The 20,733-nt window shown below is 43.3% G+C and overlaps 1 protein-coding gene across 6 annotated transcripts in view; it reads left to right on the forward strand.

Annotated features, from left to right (window-relative positions):
* The window catches only part of EIPR1 (EARP complex and GARP complex interacting protein 1), a 72,886-nt gene that overhangs the window by 29,355 nt on the left and 22,798 nt on the right, over positions 1 to 20,733 (forward strand). For 4 of the 6 annotated variants that reach the window (XM_083431736.1, XM_083431733.1, XM_083431735.1 and 1 more), the window contains 6 exons: positions 1,945 to 2,101; positions 7,201 to 7,300; positions 9,526 to 9,662; positions 13,569 to 13,736; positions 15,577 to 15,741; positions 15,839 to 15,862. In XM_083431736.1, coding sequence (XP_083287862.1) covers positions 1,945 to 2,101; positions 7,201 to 7,300; positions 9,526 to 9,662; positions 13,569 to 13,736; positions 15,577 to 15,741; positions 15,839 to 15,862 — 751 coding nt within the window. The remainder of the gene's footprint in view (positions 1 to 1,944; positions 2,102 to 7,200; positions 7,301 to 9,525; positions 9,663 to 13,568; positions 13,737 to 15,576; positions 15,742 to 15,838; positions 15,863 to 20,733) is intronic. The other 2 variants (XM_083431734.1, XM_083431737.1) reach the window with 1 other exon arrangement.

Raw genomic sequence — 20,733 nt, forward strand, 5'->3', positions numbered from 1 at the left:
CTAATGTTATAAAACACTTGTATGCTAATGCTACTACTTTCAGTGCCTAATACAGGTTCTGTATTTAAGCAGAGGTCTTAGCCTATATCCACATTCTAGGCTCATGTTTAGAAGTAGGTTCTAAAACTGCATTTTACATTTATGCATCATAAATGTAAAATCAGTCCTGATATTTATCTTCCCTGCTTTTGCCTTGCTAATTATTATATGTAACTGCTAGAACTATTGAGTTAAGCCTAATAGTTCAGAACATTTGTATCTGGAGAGTTTATTGTCTTCCTTCACTAATGACATTTAGGCATTGTTGTTTTTTATGCCCTTCACCAAATGTGGGGTTTTGCGTGTTGAGCCGCTCACTCCCTGCAGCTTTCACCAGGTTTTCTCCCCTATCCTTGCATAGCCTTTTGTTAAGCATTAACTATTTATTGAAAATTTTCCGTGTTTCAATGTGTACATGCCTGCTGATTGCAGAATAACTTGTGGTGCTACAAAAGTATACCCAACACTAAACAGCAGAAGCCAAACAATCAGGGGAATGAATAAATAAATAAATACAAAGGGGGAAAAAAGACATATGAACATAGTAAACACATTGTCATTGTACAATTGTATAACCTTTTGAAATCAGGCTTAGGGAGTGTTTGAAACATTGCTAGATCAGGATGGTAATAAATTTGTCACTGATTCTGCAACGGTATAAATTTAGCATGGATGATATAGGGCAGGCATAGGCAAACTCGGCCCTCCAGATGTTTTGGGACTACAACTCCCATCATCCCTGACCACTGCTCCTGTTAGCTAGGGATGATGGGAGTTGTAGTCCCAAAACATCTGGAGGACTGAGTTTGCCTATGCCTGATTTAGGGATTGGAAGCCAGAACTGGCGATACTTGTATTCATGTGACTATATTGGGGGATATTCCATGTTAATCATATATGGAGTGATAATTATATATGGAGTCATACTTGGAGGACACCCTCTGACTTAGTTGTATATCGCTTGGGGTTGGTCAGTTTCATTTATTCAATGTGGTGTGCAAGAGCTTTCCGCAACTTCCATGAAGCAGGAGCTTTTTTGGGATTACCTCCAATACCCATTACACTACAGATGGGGAACCTGTGGCCTGCCGTATGATTTTGGGTTACAACTAACATCACCTGACTATTGGCTATGCAGACTGGGGCTGATGGGAGGTGGAGTCTAGCAACACCTGGAGAGTCAAAAGTGCCACAGAGCAACAAGGGTCTTTGAGCACTTGTAAGCATGTCAATAGTTTTCCATTCTGTGCATTTCTTAGGTAGCTCCTGGAAATTCTGGAACTGGCAACGGCCTTGGGTTTGAAATGTTTTGGGGAGCCAATAAACCAGGGACTCGGAGATTGGATTGTTCAGACTTTCTGCTGAAAGGACTGAAGCAGGCGCTCTCTGAAAGTATGGGGCTTTAAAAATGTCATTCTCTGCAGAGGAGGTGATTTAGTGCCGCACATGCAAATTAAAGGCAACCCAGCAAAGCCAGAGAGGGAGACCTTAAAAACTGTGCCTGCATTAAGGTGAAAAATGGTACTCTTAGCAACGGCTCGCTGTAATTTCCAATATTAATTGAAATGGACATATGGGAAGCAGCCCTGGAAAACTACTTCTGAGGCGGGTTGCGTTATCCACTGGATGTTTGGCTTTAAAATGTGAGAAATCTGAGTTAAATCTATGCTAATTATGGGCTCTGTGTTAAACTGCTTGCTTCCTTTGTAACCCATCATTTTGCCTGTGTGCCATATCGTCAGAATAAAGTTCAGTAGGATTATTTAAATATTTTAAATGGCAGATGTGCTGTGACTCGCCGATGGTTATGAAAATACTGATGAACCATATTCCAGAAAGCCTTTCCTCCCCCCCCCCTCCATCTCCCCATACTGTGATCTGTTGACATTATCCTCTGTTCCTTAGCTTCAGACAGTAAAGTCATGACATGTGCGGCTGTTTGGAGGATGCCGAAGGAATTGGAATCAGGCAGTCATGAATCCCCTGATGATTCATCAAGCAACGCTCAAACCCTGGAGCTACTCTGTCACCTTGACAACACGGCCCATGGCAATATGGCCGGGTAGGATTCTGCATATTTTATACTGTCAGGAAGGGGGTGGGGATGTGAAGGATAGACCTATTCTGTTCAATGCAGGTTTATAGTAAGTTTGGGGTTTGCACATTTTAAATATACATACTTCTGAAGAGTCATACATACTGACTTCTTCGGGGGCTTTCTGTGAGGGGGGGGGGGAGAGATTTATTCCAAACAGCATCAGGGATTAAAAGCATTAGTCCTGCAAACTCAACATTGGTGCAACTATCTTTCTGCAGTTCTGCTGTGTCTTTCCTTTTGTACATGTATATATGGTCATCTGCACACCAACTAATGCTAGCCGTTCAGTCACATTCTCTATAACTTGGAAATTCTGTTTTGATCTTTGTTTGGGTTCTAACTTTCTCTCCTGTGTTTGGTCTACCCTGCAGTTGAGATTTTATTTTATTGTGCACTTTTATCGCAAAAAAAGTAGATGCTTTCCTATCAAGAACTGATAGCGGAGTATTATCAAAGAAAGCTTTTCACATTTTCTTCTAATTATTTAATGATGACTGATGTGTGTTTACAGAGTTATTGATGAAAATCCCCCCCCCCTTTATATGTTTGTGTACTGGTAAGATAGGACTGTTAAGACACCGTAACCAAATTTTGCAAGCCGGTTCCTGAGATCAAGGACCAGGTTTTCATCTATGTTTGGATACAGCTGGGTCCTATTTTGAATGAAGATGGTGGATGGAACATTTCAAAACTGCACTGGTTTTGAGAGTTTCTTAAAACTCCCAAAATACACCAGGCTGCTAGTATTTAAAAATGTAGCTTTAAGTACAGTCGTACCTTGGATCTCAAACGCCTTGGCTCCCGAACAAATAGGCTCCCGAACAATCAAAACCCAGAAGTGAGTGTTCTGGTTTTCAACGGAAGCCCAACATCCAGTGTGGCTTCCGATTGGCTGCAGGAGGTTCCTGCAGTCAATCAGTAGCCGCGCTTTGGTTTCCGAACGTTTTGGAAGTCGAACGGACTTCTGGAATGGATTCTGTTCGACTTCCGAGGTACAACTGTACTGTACATATTGCTGGGTTTTTTCTTGAGAGTCTTGTTCCGCCAGTTGACCAGTCCATCACAAAAGTGGTTATCCAGTTGTCTGCTTCCTTGCACTGGTATAGCATTATCTTTACTACATGGGCTATCTCATAGACTCTTACTATCCAGTCTTCTAATGTGGGAGTGCCCATTTCCCCCAAATATGTATGTGTTTGAGGGAAGGGGGGGGCTATTGGTTTGTTTTTGTTTTATTATGTATTTTGTGTTCTCATTTTGTATTTTTATGTTGCGAACCACCCTGTGGTCTTTGGATGAAGGACAGTATATCAATTTAATAAATAGAATAAGATAACAGTGGCTGTTAACAAGTGTATTACCAGTTCCATAGCAACAGATAAGACCATTTCCAAACAATATGTCACCACATCCTGTTATATTTCCCTTGTTTACATCAGCTTTGTTACTACACACACACACACACACACACACACACACTGGTACCTCTAGTTACAAACTTAATTAGTTCTGGAGGTCCATTCTTAACCTTAAACTGTTCTTAACTAGAGGTGTGCTTTTGCTAATGGAGCCTCTTGCTGCCGCTGCACTGCCAGCACACGATTTCCGTTCTCATGCTGGGGCAAAGTTCTCAGCTCAAGGTACCTCTTCCAGGTTAGCGGAGTTTGTAACCTGAAGCGTTTGTAACCTGAGGCGTTGTTGTTATGAATGAAAATAAATTTCAGTAAAAAAGATGCAGCAACAATGGTCTTGTGGTACCATAAACACTGACAAACTTACTGTGACATAAGCTTTGCCAGATGCCCATTTTCTGACCCATGAAAGCTTACACTGTTTGCCAATCTTCAGGGTGCCAGGGAAGTCTTGATCTGTTGCAGCAAAATCAACAAGCGCTGCTGCTTTCTGCTGTTCCAGCCTGTTGAGTGGGCACGTAGCCTTGGCTTTATCTTTGCCGCTTTTCTCTGCTTGCTTCACCATACCCCTCTCTTTCTCCACTTTCTCCTATGTGTCCCAATTTCAGATTGTAAGCTCCTAGGAACAGCGACCTGTCCTCTTGCATTCTGTAAAGTGTCAGGCACATTGTGTTACCCTTTCAAATATGGGGTGCATATGCTCACAGAATAAATGAAAGATTTGGACCTGTATCAGGCTTTCAGATAAATGTTCATTGTGTTTTAGGTAGAAATTGACCCGAAATGCTTCTTGTCAATATGTCCATGTCCCACATGTGGAACCTAAAGAATTATAGCTAACTAAGTTATCTCAGTCCCTGAATATTTAACACAACATAGAGGGAAACGCCATAAATTTGTGCTAATAGGGTTTTTTCTGTTTAGGAAGGTGTATCATTCTGGTACTCTATGCACAATCAGAAGCCGTCTGCTGAATAGACCAACAGCAACACGCACACACACACACATTGGGAGAGAGGGAGAATTGTGAAACATTGTCACATGAACCTAAAACCACCATTCAATATGGCTAGTTCTAACCAGGGGCCACAATTCAAATATGTTGTTCCTTTTAGGCAAGTTACCACCACCTCCCTACTCCTGCCTCCACCACCTGCTCTGCCACTGCGGCACACCCTGCCACACCCACTGCTGGAAGAGAAGTGCCACCGCCATCAACACTGATTTTGGGCAAGATCGTGCTGATTTTGGGCGAGATTTCATCCCAAAACTCATTAGGCATTGTGCGCTCTGCAACCTCTAGTATGATTTCAGGCAAAATCTTGCCCCAAATCAACACTTCTGGCGGCACATCTCTGCCACTGGTGGAGGCAGTGGGGCACCTTTGGGCATGATGTTTGTTGGGTTTCTGCCACCTGAAGCAGCTGCCTTACCATGCCTAACAGCTGGTTAGGCTCTGCTTTGCTGTAACATTTCTGCAGCAAGAGCAGGTAATTGACACATCTTCAACCATTAGTTAAAGTAAAAAGTTTTCTCAGCTTGATGCAGGCTTTAAAAGTTTTTGAAACATGGTTAGGAGCAAGGAGCTTGCTGAAGATTAAAACAAAAAACATGAACCTTTCATGATAAGAGGTTAAAAATCAGCCTGTTTGGGGCACTATGCTTCTTTTTAAACAAAATTGTCACTTGGCTGCCAGCAGTTCATAGCGTGCATTGCAGACTTTGGTCTTCACGATTACAGTTCCATAATTTACAAGAACTGGAGACTGGTATAAGGGAAGTATTTTATTTAAGGGGGGGGGGGGGAGAACGGTAACCTTCATTTTCACCATAAATCCTGAAGGATTGCTACAATCGCATCTATAAAAGAGTGAGCTATGAGATCCAATAAAATGAATTAGTAATGAAATAAAATGCCCATCTCGCAAGGACCGATTGAATACTGTTAGATGTTCTCAAGGTGTGTTCATTGAGTTATACTTCTTTCTAATTAGCACCCTTTCTGTCAGGTTACTAACACCTTCTTACAGCTCATTGAAAATCAGAAATGCCAATGATAATGTTCACTTTCTGAAAACTTTAAAGATATCTTAATGTAAGTGAAAGGCAGTAGAATTAGCACCCTTAGAAATGGCTTTTGAAAAAGGATTCCAATATTGGTAAATCATTAGAGCAAAATCTTTTTTTACCATTCTTACCATACTTGGACCCTAACACTGCAATCGTATGCATGTTTGCTCAGAACTAAGTCCTACTGAGTTTAGTAGGACTTCCTTCCAGTTAATTGTGCATAGAATTGCAGCCTAAATTCCAGACATTTTGAAAATATATTTCTAGATGTTTAGCTCACCTTCCAGTGGTGATATCAAACAAACCCTGTCATGGATTGGAAACAAAAATACTTGCTTTCATATGCATAATATCGCTGAGCAAGGGATCACACTTCTTCAATAGGTGTTAAGCAATTGTAAATGGAAACATATGCGAAAGATATTTTCTAAGTGCTCAGGAAGAAGCTTGACGCTTAAAGTGGGTAGTTGCTGACCTAAATAGTTCATAAAATAGTTCCCCCTCTCGTTTTCTTCAAGCTCTCTTCCTCATTTGGGTGCCACTGCTTTGCTTGTCTCTCTCAACTTTTTTTTTTTTTTTTTAAACAGTATAGGGTTGTGAATATATAAATCAGCAGTCTTTTAAAAAAAATAGGCCAGGAATCAGATGTCTAACACAAATCCCTTGAGTGTTTTTTTGTTACTTTGCATTGCCAATGAATATAACAGTTTCTTTTCTTGAGATGAAACTAAGGCAGCAAGCTCTTAATTATTCAGAGACTCTTTCCCCTTCAAATCATAAAATTGTAGCGTTGGAATGTACCGCGAGGGTCATCTAGTTCAACCTCCTGCAATGCGGAAATCTCAACTGAAGCATCCATGACAGATGAGCATCCAACCTCTGCTTGAAAACCTCTGGAAGGAGAGTCCACCACCTCCCAAGGGAGACTGTTCCACTTTTGAACAGCTCTTACTATCAGAAAGTTCTTCCAGATGTTTAGTCGGAATCTCCTTTCTTGTAACTTGAATCCATTGATTTGGGTCCTAGCCTCCAGAGCAGGAGAAAACAAGCTTGCTCCATTTTCCACGTGACAACCCTTTAGATCAGCCTTTCTCAACCTGTGGGTCCCCAGATATTGTTGGAATCCAACTCCCATCACCCCTAGCTAGCAAGGCCAGAGCTAGCTGTTGGATTGTTGGATCCCAACTCCCATCATCTTCAGTCAGCATAAACATTGGTGAGGGGTGAGGGGAAGTCTAATCCAGCCACATCTGGAGGGTGGCAGGTGCCACACACCGCTAACGTGGTGCGTTGCTTTTTACTTTATTCCAATGGCCACCTGTAAGTTGCTTTCAGAGTGCTTGCTATAAAGTGGGACAAATAGATTTTTAAGTAAGATATTTGGTCTATTAAATGGTTTATGATTATGATTACAGGGTGCACAGCGCAGCACCAAACAACTGCAAAAAGACAGGGCCACTCGATAACGTCTTCTGCAGATTATAGTTAAGTGGAAGGTTATAAATGCACCCCCAGGGACTTGCATGTGTGTGCCTGCTTTGGATTGCTTAATGTGACGTTGTTGAATTTTTGTGCTTGCAGTGTTGCATGGGAGCCGATGGGAGATGGCAAAAGATTAATTTCTCTGGCTGATAATCACTTGCTTCTGTGGGATTTGCAAGAAAGCTCAAGCAAGGCCGTGGTAAGGAGTGTCACAAATTACAACGAGGCCACATTTTGTGTGTGTTGGCATTACTTTTCTGTACGTTTGTTTGATTGATAAGCAAGTTGCTAACATATTTAAACTGTATTCCAAGCAGCAATGTGTGTGTGTGTGTGTGTGTGTGTGTGTGTGTGTTGCTTTTCAAAGGAAAGTAAGTGTTTTAATACCTGGTGAGGAAAATCTTTCGACAGCCATGAAACAATCTTCAGAAACCGCACATTATTCACACCCGCAGAAGAACAGTCATGATTCTTCCTGTGTGAAGCCTTTGTTCATCCTTTTTGGCCTACGTCTCCCCTCTCCCCCCCATGTTGGTCAACCAGCCGGTTCCTTTTTGGCTGTTGCCATCAGTGTTCCCTCGAATTGACCAATATTCTACTCACTGTCTCCCTCGCCAACAGTTGGCCAACTCTTTCTAGAGCAAAGTCTGTTTGCATGCTGTGATCAACATTCTTGTCTGATTGAAGTGTCAGGTTTTTACAGACATGCTTAGCATTTCCTCCTTCTCCTCTTTCTCCCCCTGGGCTGCTCTGCCTCGCCTTGCTTTAAGGTTCTTTGAATGTTAATTAGGCTTTTCACTGTCCTAGGCAGTCTCTTTCGTTCATAATCTCAAAGTTACCATATTTCTCCTTAATTCCAATCTGTATCAAATATAAGCATTTCCTTTGGGAAGTTCTCCAGTCTGTCACAAGTCATACCACTTAATAGAAAGGGAATTTTTCTACTGAGCGTCGAGTTCTTGGGCTCTCTCATTTACTTCGCTGGAATTTAGCTACAGAAATTCATCACTGTCGCATGCCTTTCATTAGATGAGCTATTCCTCCAAATAAACATTGTCTACGTTAACTCTTTCCTTGACTATGTTTGCACGTGTCTAGGCAGTTGCTTCTCTGTCAGTTGAGCTGTGGGCATTATACCATTTTTTTGAATAAAAAAAAAGCATTGCTCCAAAGTAACCCAGGTTCTGTGCTGTGGACAGCAGACTTGTGACATTAAATAATTATGCAAATTAAGGCGATTTGCATGCATCTGGTTGTTCTGCATACTTCCTGCTCAACTAATCATGAAGATGGGTGAAGATCTCTGTAGGGATACCTTCTAGTCATTGGACATTCTACCCAAACCATTACCACCCTGCTCCAGTTTATGAGTCACCTCAGGCATTTCTGGCATGTTCTTTTCCAAAATTAGCTTCACAAACAAACAGTAGAAACTTTTCTCCTACTATTGCTCCCTACAGGTGTTCTGAAACTACATATAAAGGGGGAGGGGAGAAATGGATTTTTAAGTAAGATACTTGATCTATTAAATTGTTTATGATTATGATTACACCAATAGGGTGCACAGCGCAGCACCAAACAACTGGGATTTAAAGAGGAAGGAACTCTGATGGGATGAGGAAGGAGGCCATTTGATGCGATGCCAGGGGCTGCATAAAATGAGGTTGGAGGCAACAGGCCTTAACAGTATTGTTAAGGAATACAGGTGTTTCAAGTACCTGTTTGTGTTCTAGGAAATGGAGCACAATAACCAGCTCGATACATTTTCCTTCATTTGTGCTTAGGGACTATTCCATATTGGTGGACCTCTTCAGAAGAGGTGGTGGTCCCTGAGACACAGTAGGAAAGGGGAGATTGGGAGCAGAGCCTAGAATTGTGTCTCTGCTTGCACTGGAAAGAGAAGATCAAGTGGATTGCAAAGCACTGTTTATTTGAATGTGGGATTTCCCTGAGCTATAAGATGGGTTTTTAAAAATGGTGTACGTGTTGCTGTAACCTTCTGTGTATGTAGGCTTATCCTAGCAATATCTGAAAAGACCCAGCATTGAGAGAGGTAGCACAGGTGATCTTCTGACCAAACTCATCCACTTATCTGTAAGGGTTCCTCTCTCCTCTTCTTTTTAAAAGGTGATAATGAATTACTTTGTAAAATGTTATGAAATAAATAAATAATTTTTTGGGGGGAAAAATCTTATCCATCAATAATTGACAAATGTCGTCGTCTGTGCTAGGTAGAACCAAGTGTAATTCGCCAACAAGTCAGCGAGGCATGTTACGAAATTAATATTATCGTCCGACACATGAATAATTCCCTGTTTTAAGTTTCAAGCTGTTCTGCTTGTTGCCTCTGAAGTGAGTTCCTCTGTACAGCTAGAGAGGCATTTCACACGAGAGTCACTCACTTGAGTTGTTTCTAACACACAGCTGTCAAATTCCGTCGCCTTGGAAGGAAAGGGACAGCTGAAGTTTACCTCCGGACGATGGAGTCCCCACCATAATTGCACTCAGGTTGCGACAGCAAACGACACTGCCATTCGAGGATGGGATATACGCACTATGACGTAAGGAGTGTGGTTTCTTCTTTCTGTCTATATCTATCTGTATAAAAGCTGTGTCTTTCTGGAAAGTTACTTTTCCAGCGGTGATTTTTTTTTTTAAAGCAGGCTTCAAAAGTAGTCATTTCACTAGTTTACATGCCTAGTTTGGACGTCTGCCACGGATTCAATAAGCTATAAAGGTAAAAAGGGACCCCTGACCATTAGGTCCAGTTGTGACCGACTCTGGGGTTTCACGCTCATCTCGCTTTATTGGCCAAGGGAGCCAGCGTACAGCTTCCGAGTCATGTGGCCAGCATGACTAAGCCTCTTCTGGCAAACCAGAGCAGTGCACGGAAATGCCTTTTACCTTCCCGTCAGAGCGGTACCTATTTATCTGCTTGCACTTTGATGTGCTTTCGAACTGCTAGGTTGGCAGGAGGTGGGACCAAGCAACGGGAGCTCACTCCATTGCGGGGATTCGAACCGCTGACCTTCTGATTGGCAAGCCCTAGGCTCTGTGGTTTAACCCACAGCGCCACCCGCATCCCTTCAATAAGCTATAGCAGCAGCCTAAAGGATCCCTTTTCTTCACATCCAGTATGTATGGTATGTGAAAATTCTGCTGTTATCAAGCTACTGATAAAAAAACCCTATTCATTTAAAATAGAGCTAGGTGTGGATGTTTTTAGAGCCGAGGTGGGGAACCATTGGCTTTCCAGATGTTGTTGCTCTCCAGCTCCCATCAGTCTTTGCCAGCATGGCCAATGGTCATGAATGATCATGATGGAGGGCTTCCCCATCCCTATTTTAGAATGTGCCAATGCCATTGAACTCAGCAGTCCAGTCCAGAGCAGAGTGACTTAAGTTTCCATTCTGGACAGTTACTTTAAAGCTGGCTGACTCTGGTATACTAATGACACCTTCTTTTTCAAATTTTAGAGGGTTTTTTAGGGGGCGGGCTGGAGGGGGAGATTAGCTAGGTCTGGGGTTTGCTCTGCTTTGTTTGAGGAGGGATGAATTTTAGGTTTCCATTTGATTTTGACAGTATCTTTAGAGATAATGCAGCAGAAGCTTCCAATCTATTGACAGTCAATTGCCTGGCACAACTGTGTTTAGTATCGGGGCCGCAACGTATCAAAATTTTTGAATGCCAACAAACCTAAAGCTTCAATATAAGAAATATAGGACTCCTTTCCTGCTCTAGTTGTAATTTTGATAAGCAAAGGAGTGATGTTGTGCACATCTGTTGCCATGACAACAGAAGTCTGTGCAAGCTTTTTTAAGATACAGCTTATCCCCTTAGCACACAGTAATTTATCACTAGCCTCGGAAGACGGATGTCTTGTAATAACTTCTGCTGCCTTAAAGGGGGAGATGACTTTAAATTTGGTTTTATGTCTCCCGTGTGCTCATGGGTGCAGCACTATATTTCCATTGTTTCCAATTACATTCCTTTATACCCCAAAACTGATTAATTTGATTAGGAAAAGTTAAAAATACGTATTTAAATGCTTATAGTAATTCTCTCACTTTCCTCTTCTGTTTACTACAAGAATATGGGTTAAAACCTGGCTTTGGGCTTCTACACTAGATCAGTATAAATTGCAGTTGGACTCATGGCATGGCACCAGAAGAGTTCACAAATGTGTGTGCTCAAAGCTGATCATACTGAGCTGACGAGAAGCATTGTCTCTCTTAGCTTAATTTTACCTAAAAGGCTTTGCTTCACTAGAAAAGAAGCTGAAAGCTGGGAACATAAGGCTGTGTTTGGAGCACCCTAAACCAAAGTCGAAGCTAGATGGGGTGTGTACATTTTTGGCAGTGGGGGACACATTACTAGCAGCTGAGCAGAAGGCGCTGCCTCCATTGCTGCGCCTACTCTTGCTTTTGGCTCCACCTACCACTGTCATGGGAGGGACGCGGGTGGCGCTGTGGGTAAAAGCCTCAGCGCCTAGGGCTTGCCGATCGAAAGGTCGGCGGTTCGAATCCCTGCAGCGGGGTGCGCTCCCGTTGTTCAGTCCCAGCGCCTGCCAACCTAGCAGTTCGAAAGCACTCCCGGGTGCAAGTAGATAAATAGGGACCGCTTACTAGCGGGAAGGTAAACGGTGTTTCCGTGTGCGGCTCTGGCTCGCCAGAGCAGCGATGTCACACTGGCCACGTGACCCGGAAGTGTCTCCGGACAGCGCTGGCCCCTGGCCTCTTGAGTGAGATGGGCGCACAACCCTAGAGTCTGTCAAGGCTGGCCCGTACGGGCAGGGGTACCTTTACCTTTACCTTTACCACTGTCATGGAACCTCAGAAGGTTGAATATGTGGGAATGTGAACTTTGGGTTCAAAGCGATTTCCTAACCCTCCAGGGAATCATGGTTCCCTCCTCCCTCTTGTCTCGTCTGCTACACCAAGGCCCTTTTAGCTTCTGGACTCCTGTAGCTACAAAGTGGTGCCAGATTATAGCAGGGCTCGTCAGCCTTTTTTGAGCTGGGAGCCCATTTGGAAATCTGAGATACTCTCATGGGCGCCACAAAATGCCCTTATCCTTTCCCCCATATTATACACCTGGTCATATGCTGAGATTTCCAGATGGGAACTGTATGGTTGTGCCATAGCCTGCTGAGATTCATCTTGCAACGTATGGGGGGAGAGCCTTATCTGTTGTTTCGTTGCATTTCAATATGCATTGATGTGAACTGCCCTGGTATTACCCTATGAAGGGGAATATAAATGTATAAATATGCAAATACACAAATAGATGAATGAATTTCAGAGAAGAAAATGTGGTGGCACTGTTTTAAGCAGATGGTCCCATGACCAGACAATAGTAGGCAATGCGGCCTACAATATACATTTCTTCACGTTCGTTTGGAATATATTGCCTGCAGAACTTAAGACATGCGCACAGTAGTTGTTTGTTTCTGGCTACATGCTCTTTGATGGCACATATTCCAAGAGCTGGAAGTTGAGGGGAAAACACATAACCAAGCTGATGGTAAAGTAATTATTGAACAATATGCTTATTTAGAGTCCGTGCCTGTAAGAGGTAGCTGTATGCAGTCCCTGTTCTGCCTTAAATTCTCTGTGGTACACCTCTGCCTTTTATCATATGTGAGTGGTGATTTGTGAGCTCACTAAAAGGTAAAGGTAAAGGTACCCCTGCCCATACGGGCCAGTCGTGTCCGACTCTAGGGTTGCGCGCTCATCTCACTCAAGAGGCCTGGAGCCAGCGTCGTCCGAAGACACTTCCGGGTCACATGGCCAGCGTGACGAAGCTGCAGCTGGCGAGCCAGCACCAGCGCAGCACACAGAAACACCGTTTACCTTCCCGCTGTAAAGCGGTACCTATTTATCTACTTTCACTTAGGGATGCTTTCGAACTGCTAGGTGGGCAGGAGTGAGCTCACTAGAGCATCCCAAATTTTCTTATGTGGAAGGTGGGCTTTGGCACTGGTATGAATCTTAGCGATGCTGCTGATGTGTTAGAGGACAAGATGGTGGCTTGATTCTAATGACAAGGCAGATGTTTCCCAGCACTAGCTGCCTGTGTGGTGTTGGAGGTGATGCTGGTGGGGTGTGTGTGTGTGAGAGAGAGAGAGAGAGAGAGAGAGAGAGAATGAGAATGAGTGACTGAAGCACCACTGTAACTATCTGTACGTGTGCTGTGATGCCCTAAATCCGGTCTACTTGCCCCAGAATAACCTGGCTATTCGCAGACATACCATTCTAACCCCAGAAGTAGTTTCAACGGAGCAGAGCTGATATGCCAGCACTTGGCACCAAAGCAAACGCAGCAAGTTGCTGTTTGTCCTAAATTGAAGCAAATTAATTTGCAGTGCAAACATGCCCCTTGTTTTCTATTAGCACTGTGGCTGGGCTTCGCTATTTGCCTTTTCTTGATGTGCCTCTTTTTTCCTTTCCACCCCTTTCCTCCTGCAGTCAAATATATTGTATAGAAAATGCTCATGGACAGCTGGTGAGGGACCTAGATTTTAATCCCAACAAACAGTACTATCTGGCTAGCTGCGGAGATGACTGCAAGGTGAAATTCTGGGACACCAGAAATGTCAGTGAGCCAGTGAAGACACTGGAAGAGCATTCCCACTGGTAAAGTGAATTTATTTGGGTGAAGGATTTATCAAATTGAATCTGCTAATTGTTCTTTTCTGAAAACCATGCAAACAAGTTCAGCTGGTGCTGCAGATAATTTTCTTTCTTTCTTTCCTCTAAGCAGAATACAGATATTTTTAATATTTTAAAAGCTAGCAAATGTTGATTTGTTTTCTAAGAAGGTATTGTCCGTACTGTAAAATAGTTTTAATGTGTTTCTACAGCAGAGATTAATGATTCCCTTTTGTTGAAGATTAATGTAGAAAGATTTCTATATAGCCAAGAGACAGAGTGTTGTTCAGATTTCATAGATTTTAGGGTGGCAGCATCTGTGGCAAAATAATTCTGGGCCCTTAAGCGACTTCAGCACTGGCATCGGAGAGGCAACTTTGTGGAAACATCTTTATTTACTGAGGAGATTATTAAGCCATTAGAACAACAGAAAATCTGGAGACATTTGGTATTAACATGATATTCGAGAGCTCAGTTAATAGCGTTAATCCTCCCTTTGTCTTATGGACTATTTTAACCATACCCAGCACAGATTTGGGGTAACTTTGGGCTCAGTTTATCACATTAATAAATAATCCATGTTTTGCTTATGGGGGAATGCTTTGTCTTTGGAATATCTGCATGCTGTGTTTAAACAATAAGCAAAAACTTCCATTGCAGGATTTGGGCTTTTGGGTCTCCCCCTCCTTACAACTTGTTGGTCGGCTCTGTAAAGAACTGGCCTTGCAAAATGAAATTAAAAGTTTTTAAAAGTAGGAGCAAAAGATAAGGCTTTTGTTAATCCCCCTCCTTCATCCAGGTATTGACGTGAATTGCTTTTGCTATTTGCCTCCAGGGCAACTGCAGTGCATTAATGCCCAGTTGCCCAGTCCCAGACAGAAATAACATTGTAGAGCTATTGCTGTGCTTACCTAATACGTCAGGAAAGGCAGCAATGCTATCCGGCCCAGGAAAAAGAACAACGTGTGTTTATTTCTTAGGAGCAGCGAGTTACATTGGACTGAAATGTGCAGCCCTTCCATGAACAAAAGGAGTTACTCTATTTTGGGAAAGGTTTTGATCCAACAGGGTCTTCCATTCACTGTATGGGGAGGAAGGGAGGTAGGAGAGATGACTTGCTGATATCCACTCCCCTTGTCGCCAGCAGGAGCATTCCAGATCTCTCACAGATCTCTGGATCCAGTCCAGTGGTTTGGGGGCAAGCAACTGGGCTGACATTGTACTACAAGCTGGAGTTGCACTTCTCGGATTAGCACAGCCAGTGTATTCAGCTTATTGATGCTCTAGTACAGAGGTAGGAAACCTGTAGCCCTCAGATATTGCTGGACTCCAACTCCCATCACCCCTAAACTTTGGCTATGCTCGCTGGAGCTGATGGGAGTTGGAGTCTGGGCGATTACCACTATCCCATCCTTGCAACCTGCGCCTCTGATTCTCAACACGGTTCCCAAGCACTTTATTAGAGAGGCAATATCAGTGGCATTTTATTGTTGCTGTTCAAAACTCACTGTATGTCTTTCACCCCATGACTGAAACATCCCATACATGTTTTTCGGTTGCATTGGACAATAGCCAATATTTTTACACTGTGAGCACAATTCTCCTTCCAAACACAGAAGTTCCTTCTATTCGTGGAGTAGAAAAGTTGGTATACTGTCCACAGCCTTCAATATCTAGACTTGTTTGATAGCAGGTTTCAGCAGATTTCAGCAATCCACTGATGGAAACTGACTTGTCATTCTGAAAGCTGTACAACATGCTTATATCTGCATCCTTGAGGTAGTGGTTCAGTTGGTTGATGATGTGGTGGGGTTGATGTTTTCAGGGTCTGGAACGTCCGCTACAATCATTCCCATGACCAATTAGTGCTGACAGGCAGCAGTGACAGCAGAGTCATCCTTTCCAACATGGTATCCATTTCTTCTGAACCTTTTGGGCACCTGGTCGATGATGATGAACTTAGCGACCAGGAAGACCACCAGGAGGACAAGTAAGAAAATACTTCGCTCTTAATTAACAGACATATAACATTTTGTGTGAGGCCTAGCGGTCACTTAGTTTGATGAAATGTTCTTTACTGATTATAGGGTTTTTGTGTACACACCTAAACGGTAAGTAGCTCAACCTCTGAATTCATTAGCTTTCGTACGGTTGTGGACTGGCACTTATCTTGAGGTTCATTCCTCCTCCCCCCGCCCCACTTTCTGAAGTCATATGGTAGCACTGGCTTGGATCTAAAGCCCATGGAAGTCAAAAGGAGGCCAATGGCTTCCATGGGCCTGCATATTACACAGGAGGGGGAAAGGTTCTTTGTTTTCCATGGAATTGTTTCTTTGTGACGTGGGTTGGATGGGCATTTCAGGAGAAGCGCAAATTATATTTCCGCGCAAGCTAAAATACTGGTGGCCTCTTGAGAAACTGGCACCGACATTAAAACCACACAAAAATATTTCAGTGGGCTTCTGATGCTTCTTTTTGCACTGCTCTGAGGACTCCTGGGATTTTCGGGTAGCATGGGTGTGCATGTTTAGAACTGAAGAAGGGCACCAGCAGACGCTTTCACTTCATGACTATTTCCCATTTTAAGTCACTAATGCACCTCAAGTGTGTGTATGTGTGTGTGTGTGTGTGTGTGATCAACTTATGGAGAGTGTCAGTTCCTGGCTGTATTATTAGCAACTACACAATATTAGCAAAACTTAATGTTTGTTTGGAGAAGCTTCATCCCAAGCTATTTAATAGTTTCCTCCCAGTTCTATAAAAACGATAGACATCTATATCTCTTCAAAAGAATGTGTGCAGGTGTAAAATGCATAGGGGGACATGTGTGTGAACCCCCCCCCCCCCAGTTTCCAGTGGTGTACCCACACCACCCCAACCTTTCTATCTGAGCAAGAAAGCCTGAAGAGGATTTCCAACTGCATTTGGCTGATAATACAGCCTTCCTCGTCATGGGCGGCTTCTAAGCATGTTTGGCCACACACATGCCAACCCTCCCTGCAGACCTTTCCCCTCAGCATGGAAAGGTTGGGGGCAGGGTGGATGGGGATGTTGGGTAAAAGGTAAAGGTAAAGGTACCCTTGCCCGTACGGGCCAGTCTTGACAGACTCTAGGGTTGTGCGCCCATCTCACTCAAAGAGGCCGGGGGCCAGCGCTGTCCGGAGACACTTCCGGGTCACGTGGCCAGCGTGACATCGCTGCCCTGGCGAGCCAGAGCCGCACACGGAAACGCCGTTTACCTTCCCGCGGTCCCTATTTATCTACTTGCACCCGGGAGTGCTTTCGAACTGCTAGGTTGGCAGGCGCTGGGACCGAACAACGGGAGCGCACCCCGCCACGGGGATTCGAACCGCCGACCTTTCGATCGGCAAGCCCTAGGCGCTGAGGCTTTTACCCACAGCGCCACCCGTGTCCCGGGGATGTTGGGAGTGGAGGTTAAAAAAGAAGAAGTAAAGGACGCCTGGATGGTTAAGTCCAGTCAAAGGCGACTATGGGGTGCGGCACTTTTCAGGCCAAGGGAGCCAGCATTTGTCCGCAGACAGCTTTCCAGGTCATGTGGCCAGCATGACTAAACTGCTTCTGGCACATCAGGTCACCGTTGACGAGTGCCAGAGTGCACAAAAACGCTGTTTACCTTCTCGCCACAGAGCGGTGCCTATTTATCTACTCGCACTGGTGTGCTTTTGAACTGCTAGGATGGAAGAAGCTGGGACGGAGCAAAGGGAGCTCACCCTGTTGTGTGGATTCAAACCACCAACCTTCTGATCAGCAAGCCCAAGAGGGTCAGTGGTTTAGACCACAGTGCCACCCATGTGGGGGTGGAGCATGTACTTTGTGCCCACACACGTTATTATGAATGCATGAAGGAGGCTTGTGTATCTCCCAGGTTGTTGCTTATGTGAACATTTTTTTAAAAAAATAGGTCTCTTCCCCCCACCCCAGGTCTCTTGCCTTTTTTCAACACCTCACTTCTCTCCTGTTCACCCATGGATATGGTAAACAATTGTTCTCGTCTCATTCCTCATAGGCTTTTAAATAATGGAAATCTACTGCTGCATCCACCACCTCCTTCTTGCTCACTATCCTAAACCTGCTCAGTTTCTTTAGACTTTGTTCATGTCATTTACCTTCCACAGACCCGTTGTCATCTTTGTGGTTTCCCTGTGAATCCTTTCCAAATTGTCAGCCACCTTCTTGAACTGCCGCTCTCCTCCAAACTGCGGTACTTCAGATGATGCTTAACTAGCGATAAGCGGAGCAATGTTATCAGCCTTGGGAAGCAACGCTTCTGTCATAGCTGCACAAATAGAATAGCATTGGCCTTTTGTGCTGCAACATCGCATTTTTGACACGCTTGGTTCATTATCCACCCTTAAGCGTTAACTCTTTCTCAGAAGCGCAGCTTCCTAGGCAGTCATCTTTTCTTCTTGAACGTTTGGATCATCTTTGCTGCGGTGACATTTAACATCTTTTCATGTTGGCTGCCTCCTTGTAGCCATTCCAGCTCTCCAGCTGATGGAGCTAGTTCTTATCTTTTATCTTTTAGTCTGTTCTCCAGGAGCTTTTCAGCCCCTCCCAGATTTTAAGCCATTCATTGATGGAAGAGTTAGTTATTTGTGGCATTCATAGCCCACTGTTCCTCCAAATTTTGTTCAGCAACAGTAAAATATGTAATTCTGAAGACATAAAATAAGGCAATTCATGATGTATCAAATAAACATGTTTTGTTTATTTGGTCACCAGAGAAGAGGAGAGGTGGACCTCCTTTAGGAAGACACCCTGGAGTCTGGAATAGCTGCTTTTTAAAAAAATCCTCTCTTGATTGCCTGCCAATTGCACTCCAGGTATTGGCAAGACACACGCAAAAAGCCTACCCCAATTATTTTTAAAACTCGGTGGGCTCACATGTTTCAAATACTCCATCCCCAAGTTGTATTGGGCTTTTTTTTTTTTTTTAATGCTTTTTATTGGTGTCTCATTTAATACAACCAAACAAAATACAGTAAAATTCAACAGTCATTTACCCACATTCTTTCCCCACATTCAGCGGAGCATTGACTTCCTTCCCTCCATTCAAGAGGTTTTCTTATGTCAGTTACTTTTCCACAGTTTCTTATTGTATCCAATCCTATCTACATCGTAAGATTTATTTCAGTCCTGCCAGAGTCTTCAGATTTCTACAGTTAATATTTATGTACTCCATGAATTTATTCCAATCTTTTTGGAATTTTGCTTCCTCCTGATTTCGGATTCTACAGGTCAATTTTGCTAGTTCCGCATAATCAACCATCTTCGTCTGCCAATCCTCTATTGTTGGTAATTCTGGTACTTTCCATTTTTGGGCTAACAAAGTTCTGGCAGCAGTCATAGCATACATAAATAACCTTGGATCTGCTTTTTTCTATTTCCTCTCCCATCAAGCCTAGCAAGAAAGCTTCCGGCTTTTTCGGGAAAGTGTATTTAAATATCTTTTACAATTCGTTATAAATCTGTTCCCAAAACTGTTTCATTTTCTCACATGTCCACCACATGTGATAAAAATCCCCATCTTTATCTGTGCATTTCCAGCGTGTCTTACTACTCATCCTGTACATTCTCACCAGTTTAACAGGTGTCAAATACCAGCGATACAACATTTTCATTATATTCTCTCTTAAGGTGGTACATGCTGTAAATTTTATACTCTCATTCCACAGTTTTACCCAGGCATCATACTCAATGTTATACCCTAAAATCCATTATCCATGGGTTTTAAGTTGTGTTGGGCTTTGAACATCCTAACCAGCTCTTTGAATGGTGCCCAGAAGCAGACAGTCAGCCAGCGAAGGTTTTTAACATGGGAATCACAAGTTTCCTATCACCAGTATTGTCCACAGTCTGGCTGGAGCAATACGAACCAGTTGCAGTTTCCAGGCAGTCCCTAAAGGTAGCTCCGAGTGAAGTGTATTATGGGAGTCTAAATGACATATAAGTGGGACATGGGATGCCATGGCCAAATCTGGCATCTCCAGGAACAGGCAAAGTTGGTGCACTAAGTTTAGCTCTGCCAATGCATTCCTGAACACAACCAAAACCTGGACATCCAGGTTCAGGGCCGAACCCAGGAAAACAACCGGAAAACTGAACTGGACCACTTTGCATTGTGACTTTTTGTTGCATTTAATGGAATAAAAGGTCTTCCCTGCAAGCCTTTTCAGAATAGGATTGACTTAAATGTCAACATATAGTATATTGTAGTGCTGAGATCAAATTAGAATTAGGAGTAGGATGTGATTTGACATGGGTTTAATGTGAATATTCCGATGTTCACGCCTTTTATGGATTAAATTGAAAATCTCAACTTCTTCATAAGCAGGAAAGAGATGATTCTTCAGGTTACTGCCTGAAGATTTTGTTTGGCGTAACTTTTTTGGGGAGTTGCATGGGCCTCGTACGTGGCAATGAACCGCTTGTTAAATGATCCAGTTAAAATACTTGCTCTACAAATGCAAGAGCCACAGCTGTTCAGTTCTCTGGTGTAGTCAAGCACCCAGTTTACATTAGCTTTCTAGGCAATCTAGCAATGCAGTTCAGCATCTTCTCAACGTAAATAAGAGCATTTGTGGGTTTTGCTGCATTTTATCCTCGTAACAACTCTGTGAAAGGAGATTAGACACAGAGAGAATGAAGTTGTGACTTCCATGGTTGAGAAGGCCAGTTCTCCCCCAAAAGATCTTCATTATTTCTGCAATAAAGAATCTCCATATCAACACACTAGCACTTCCTTTATTCACATAGTGTCCGATTCCACGCAGGAAACACACACACTTCTATACCTACCACGGGATTCAGTATGCTGAGAACCTCAAGCTGGTTTAAAAAAAACCTGAAACAAGTTTCTAGACCTTAATACACTGTGAAATCCAGGACCCTGAAGTGTGGGTGGTAGCAATACTGTAGTTCTTTTCCCCTTCCCAGTATTACCAGAAGCAGAATGAAATAA

This window comes from Podarcis tiliguerta, assembly GCF_965153285.1.
Source record: "Podarcis tiliguerta genome assembly, chromosome: 3".
Classification (NCBI taxonomy): domain Eukaryota; kingdom Metazoa; phylum Chordata; class Lepidosauria; order Squamata; family Lacertidae; genus Podarcis; species Podarcis tiliguerta.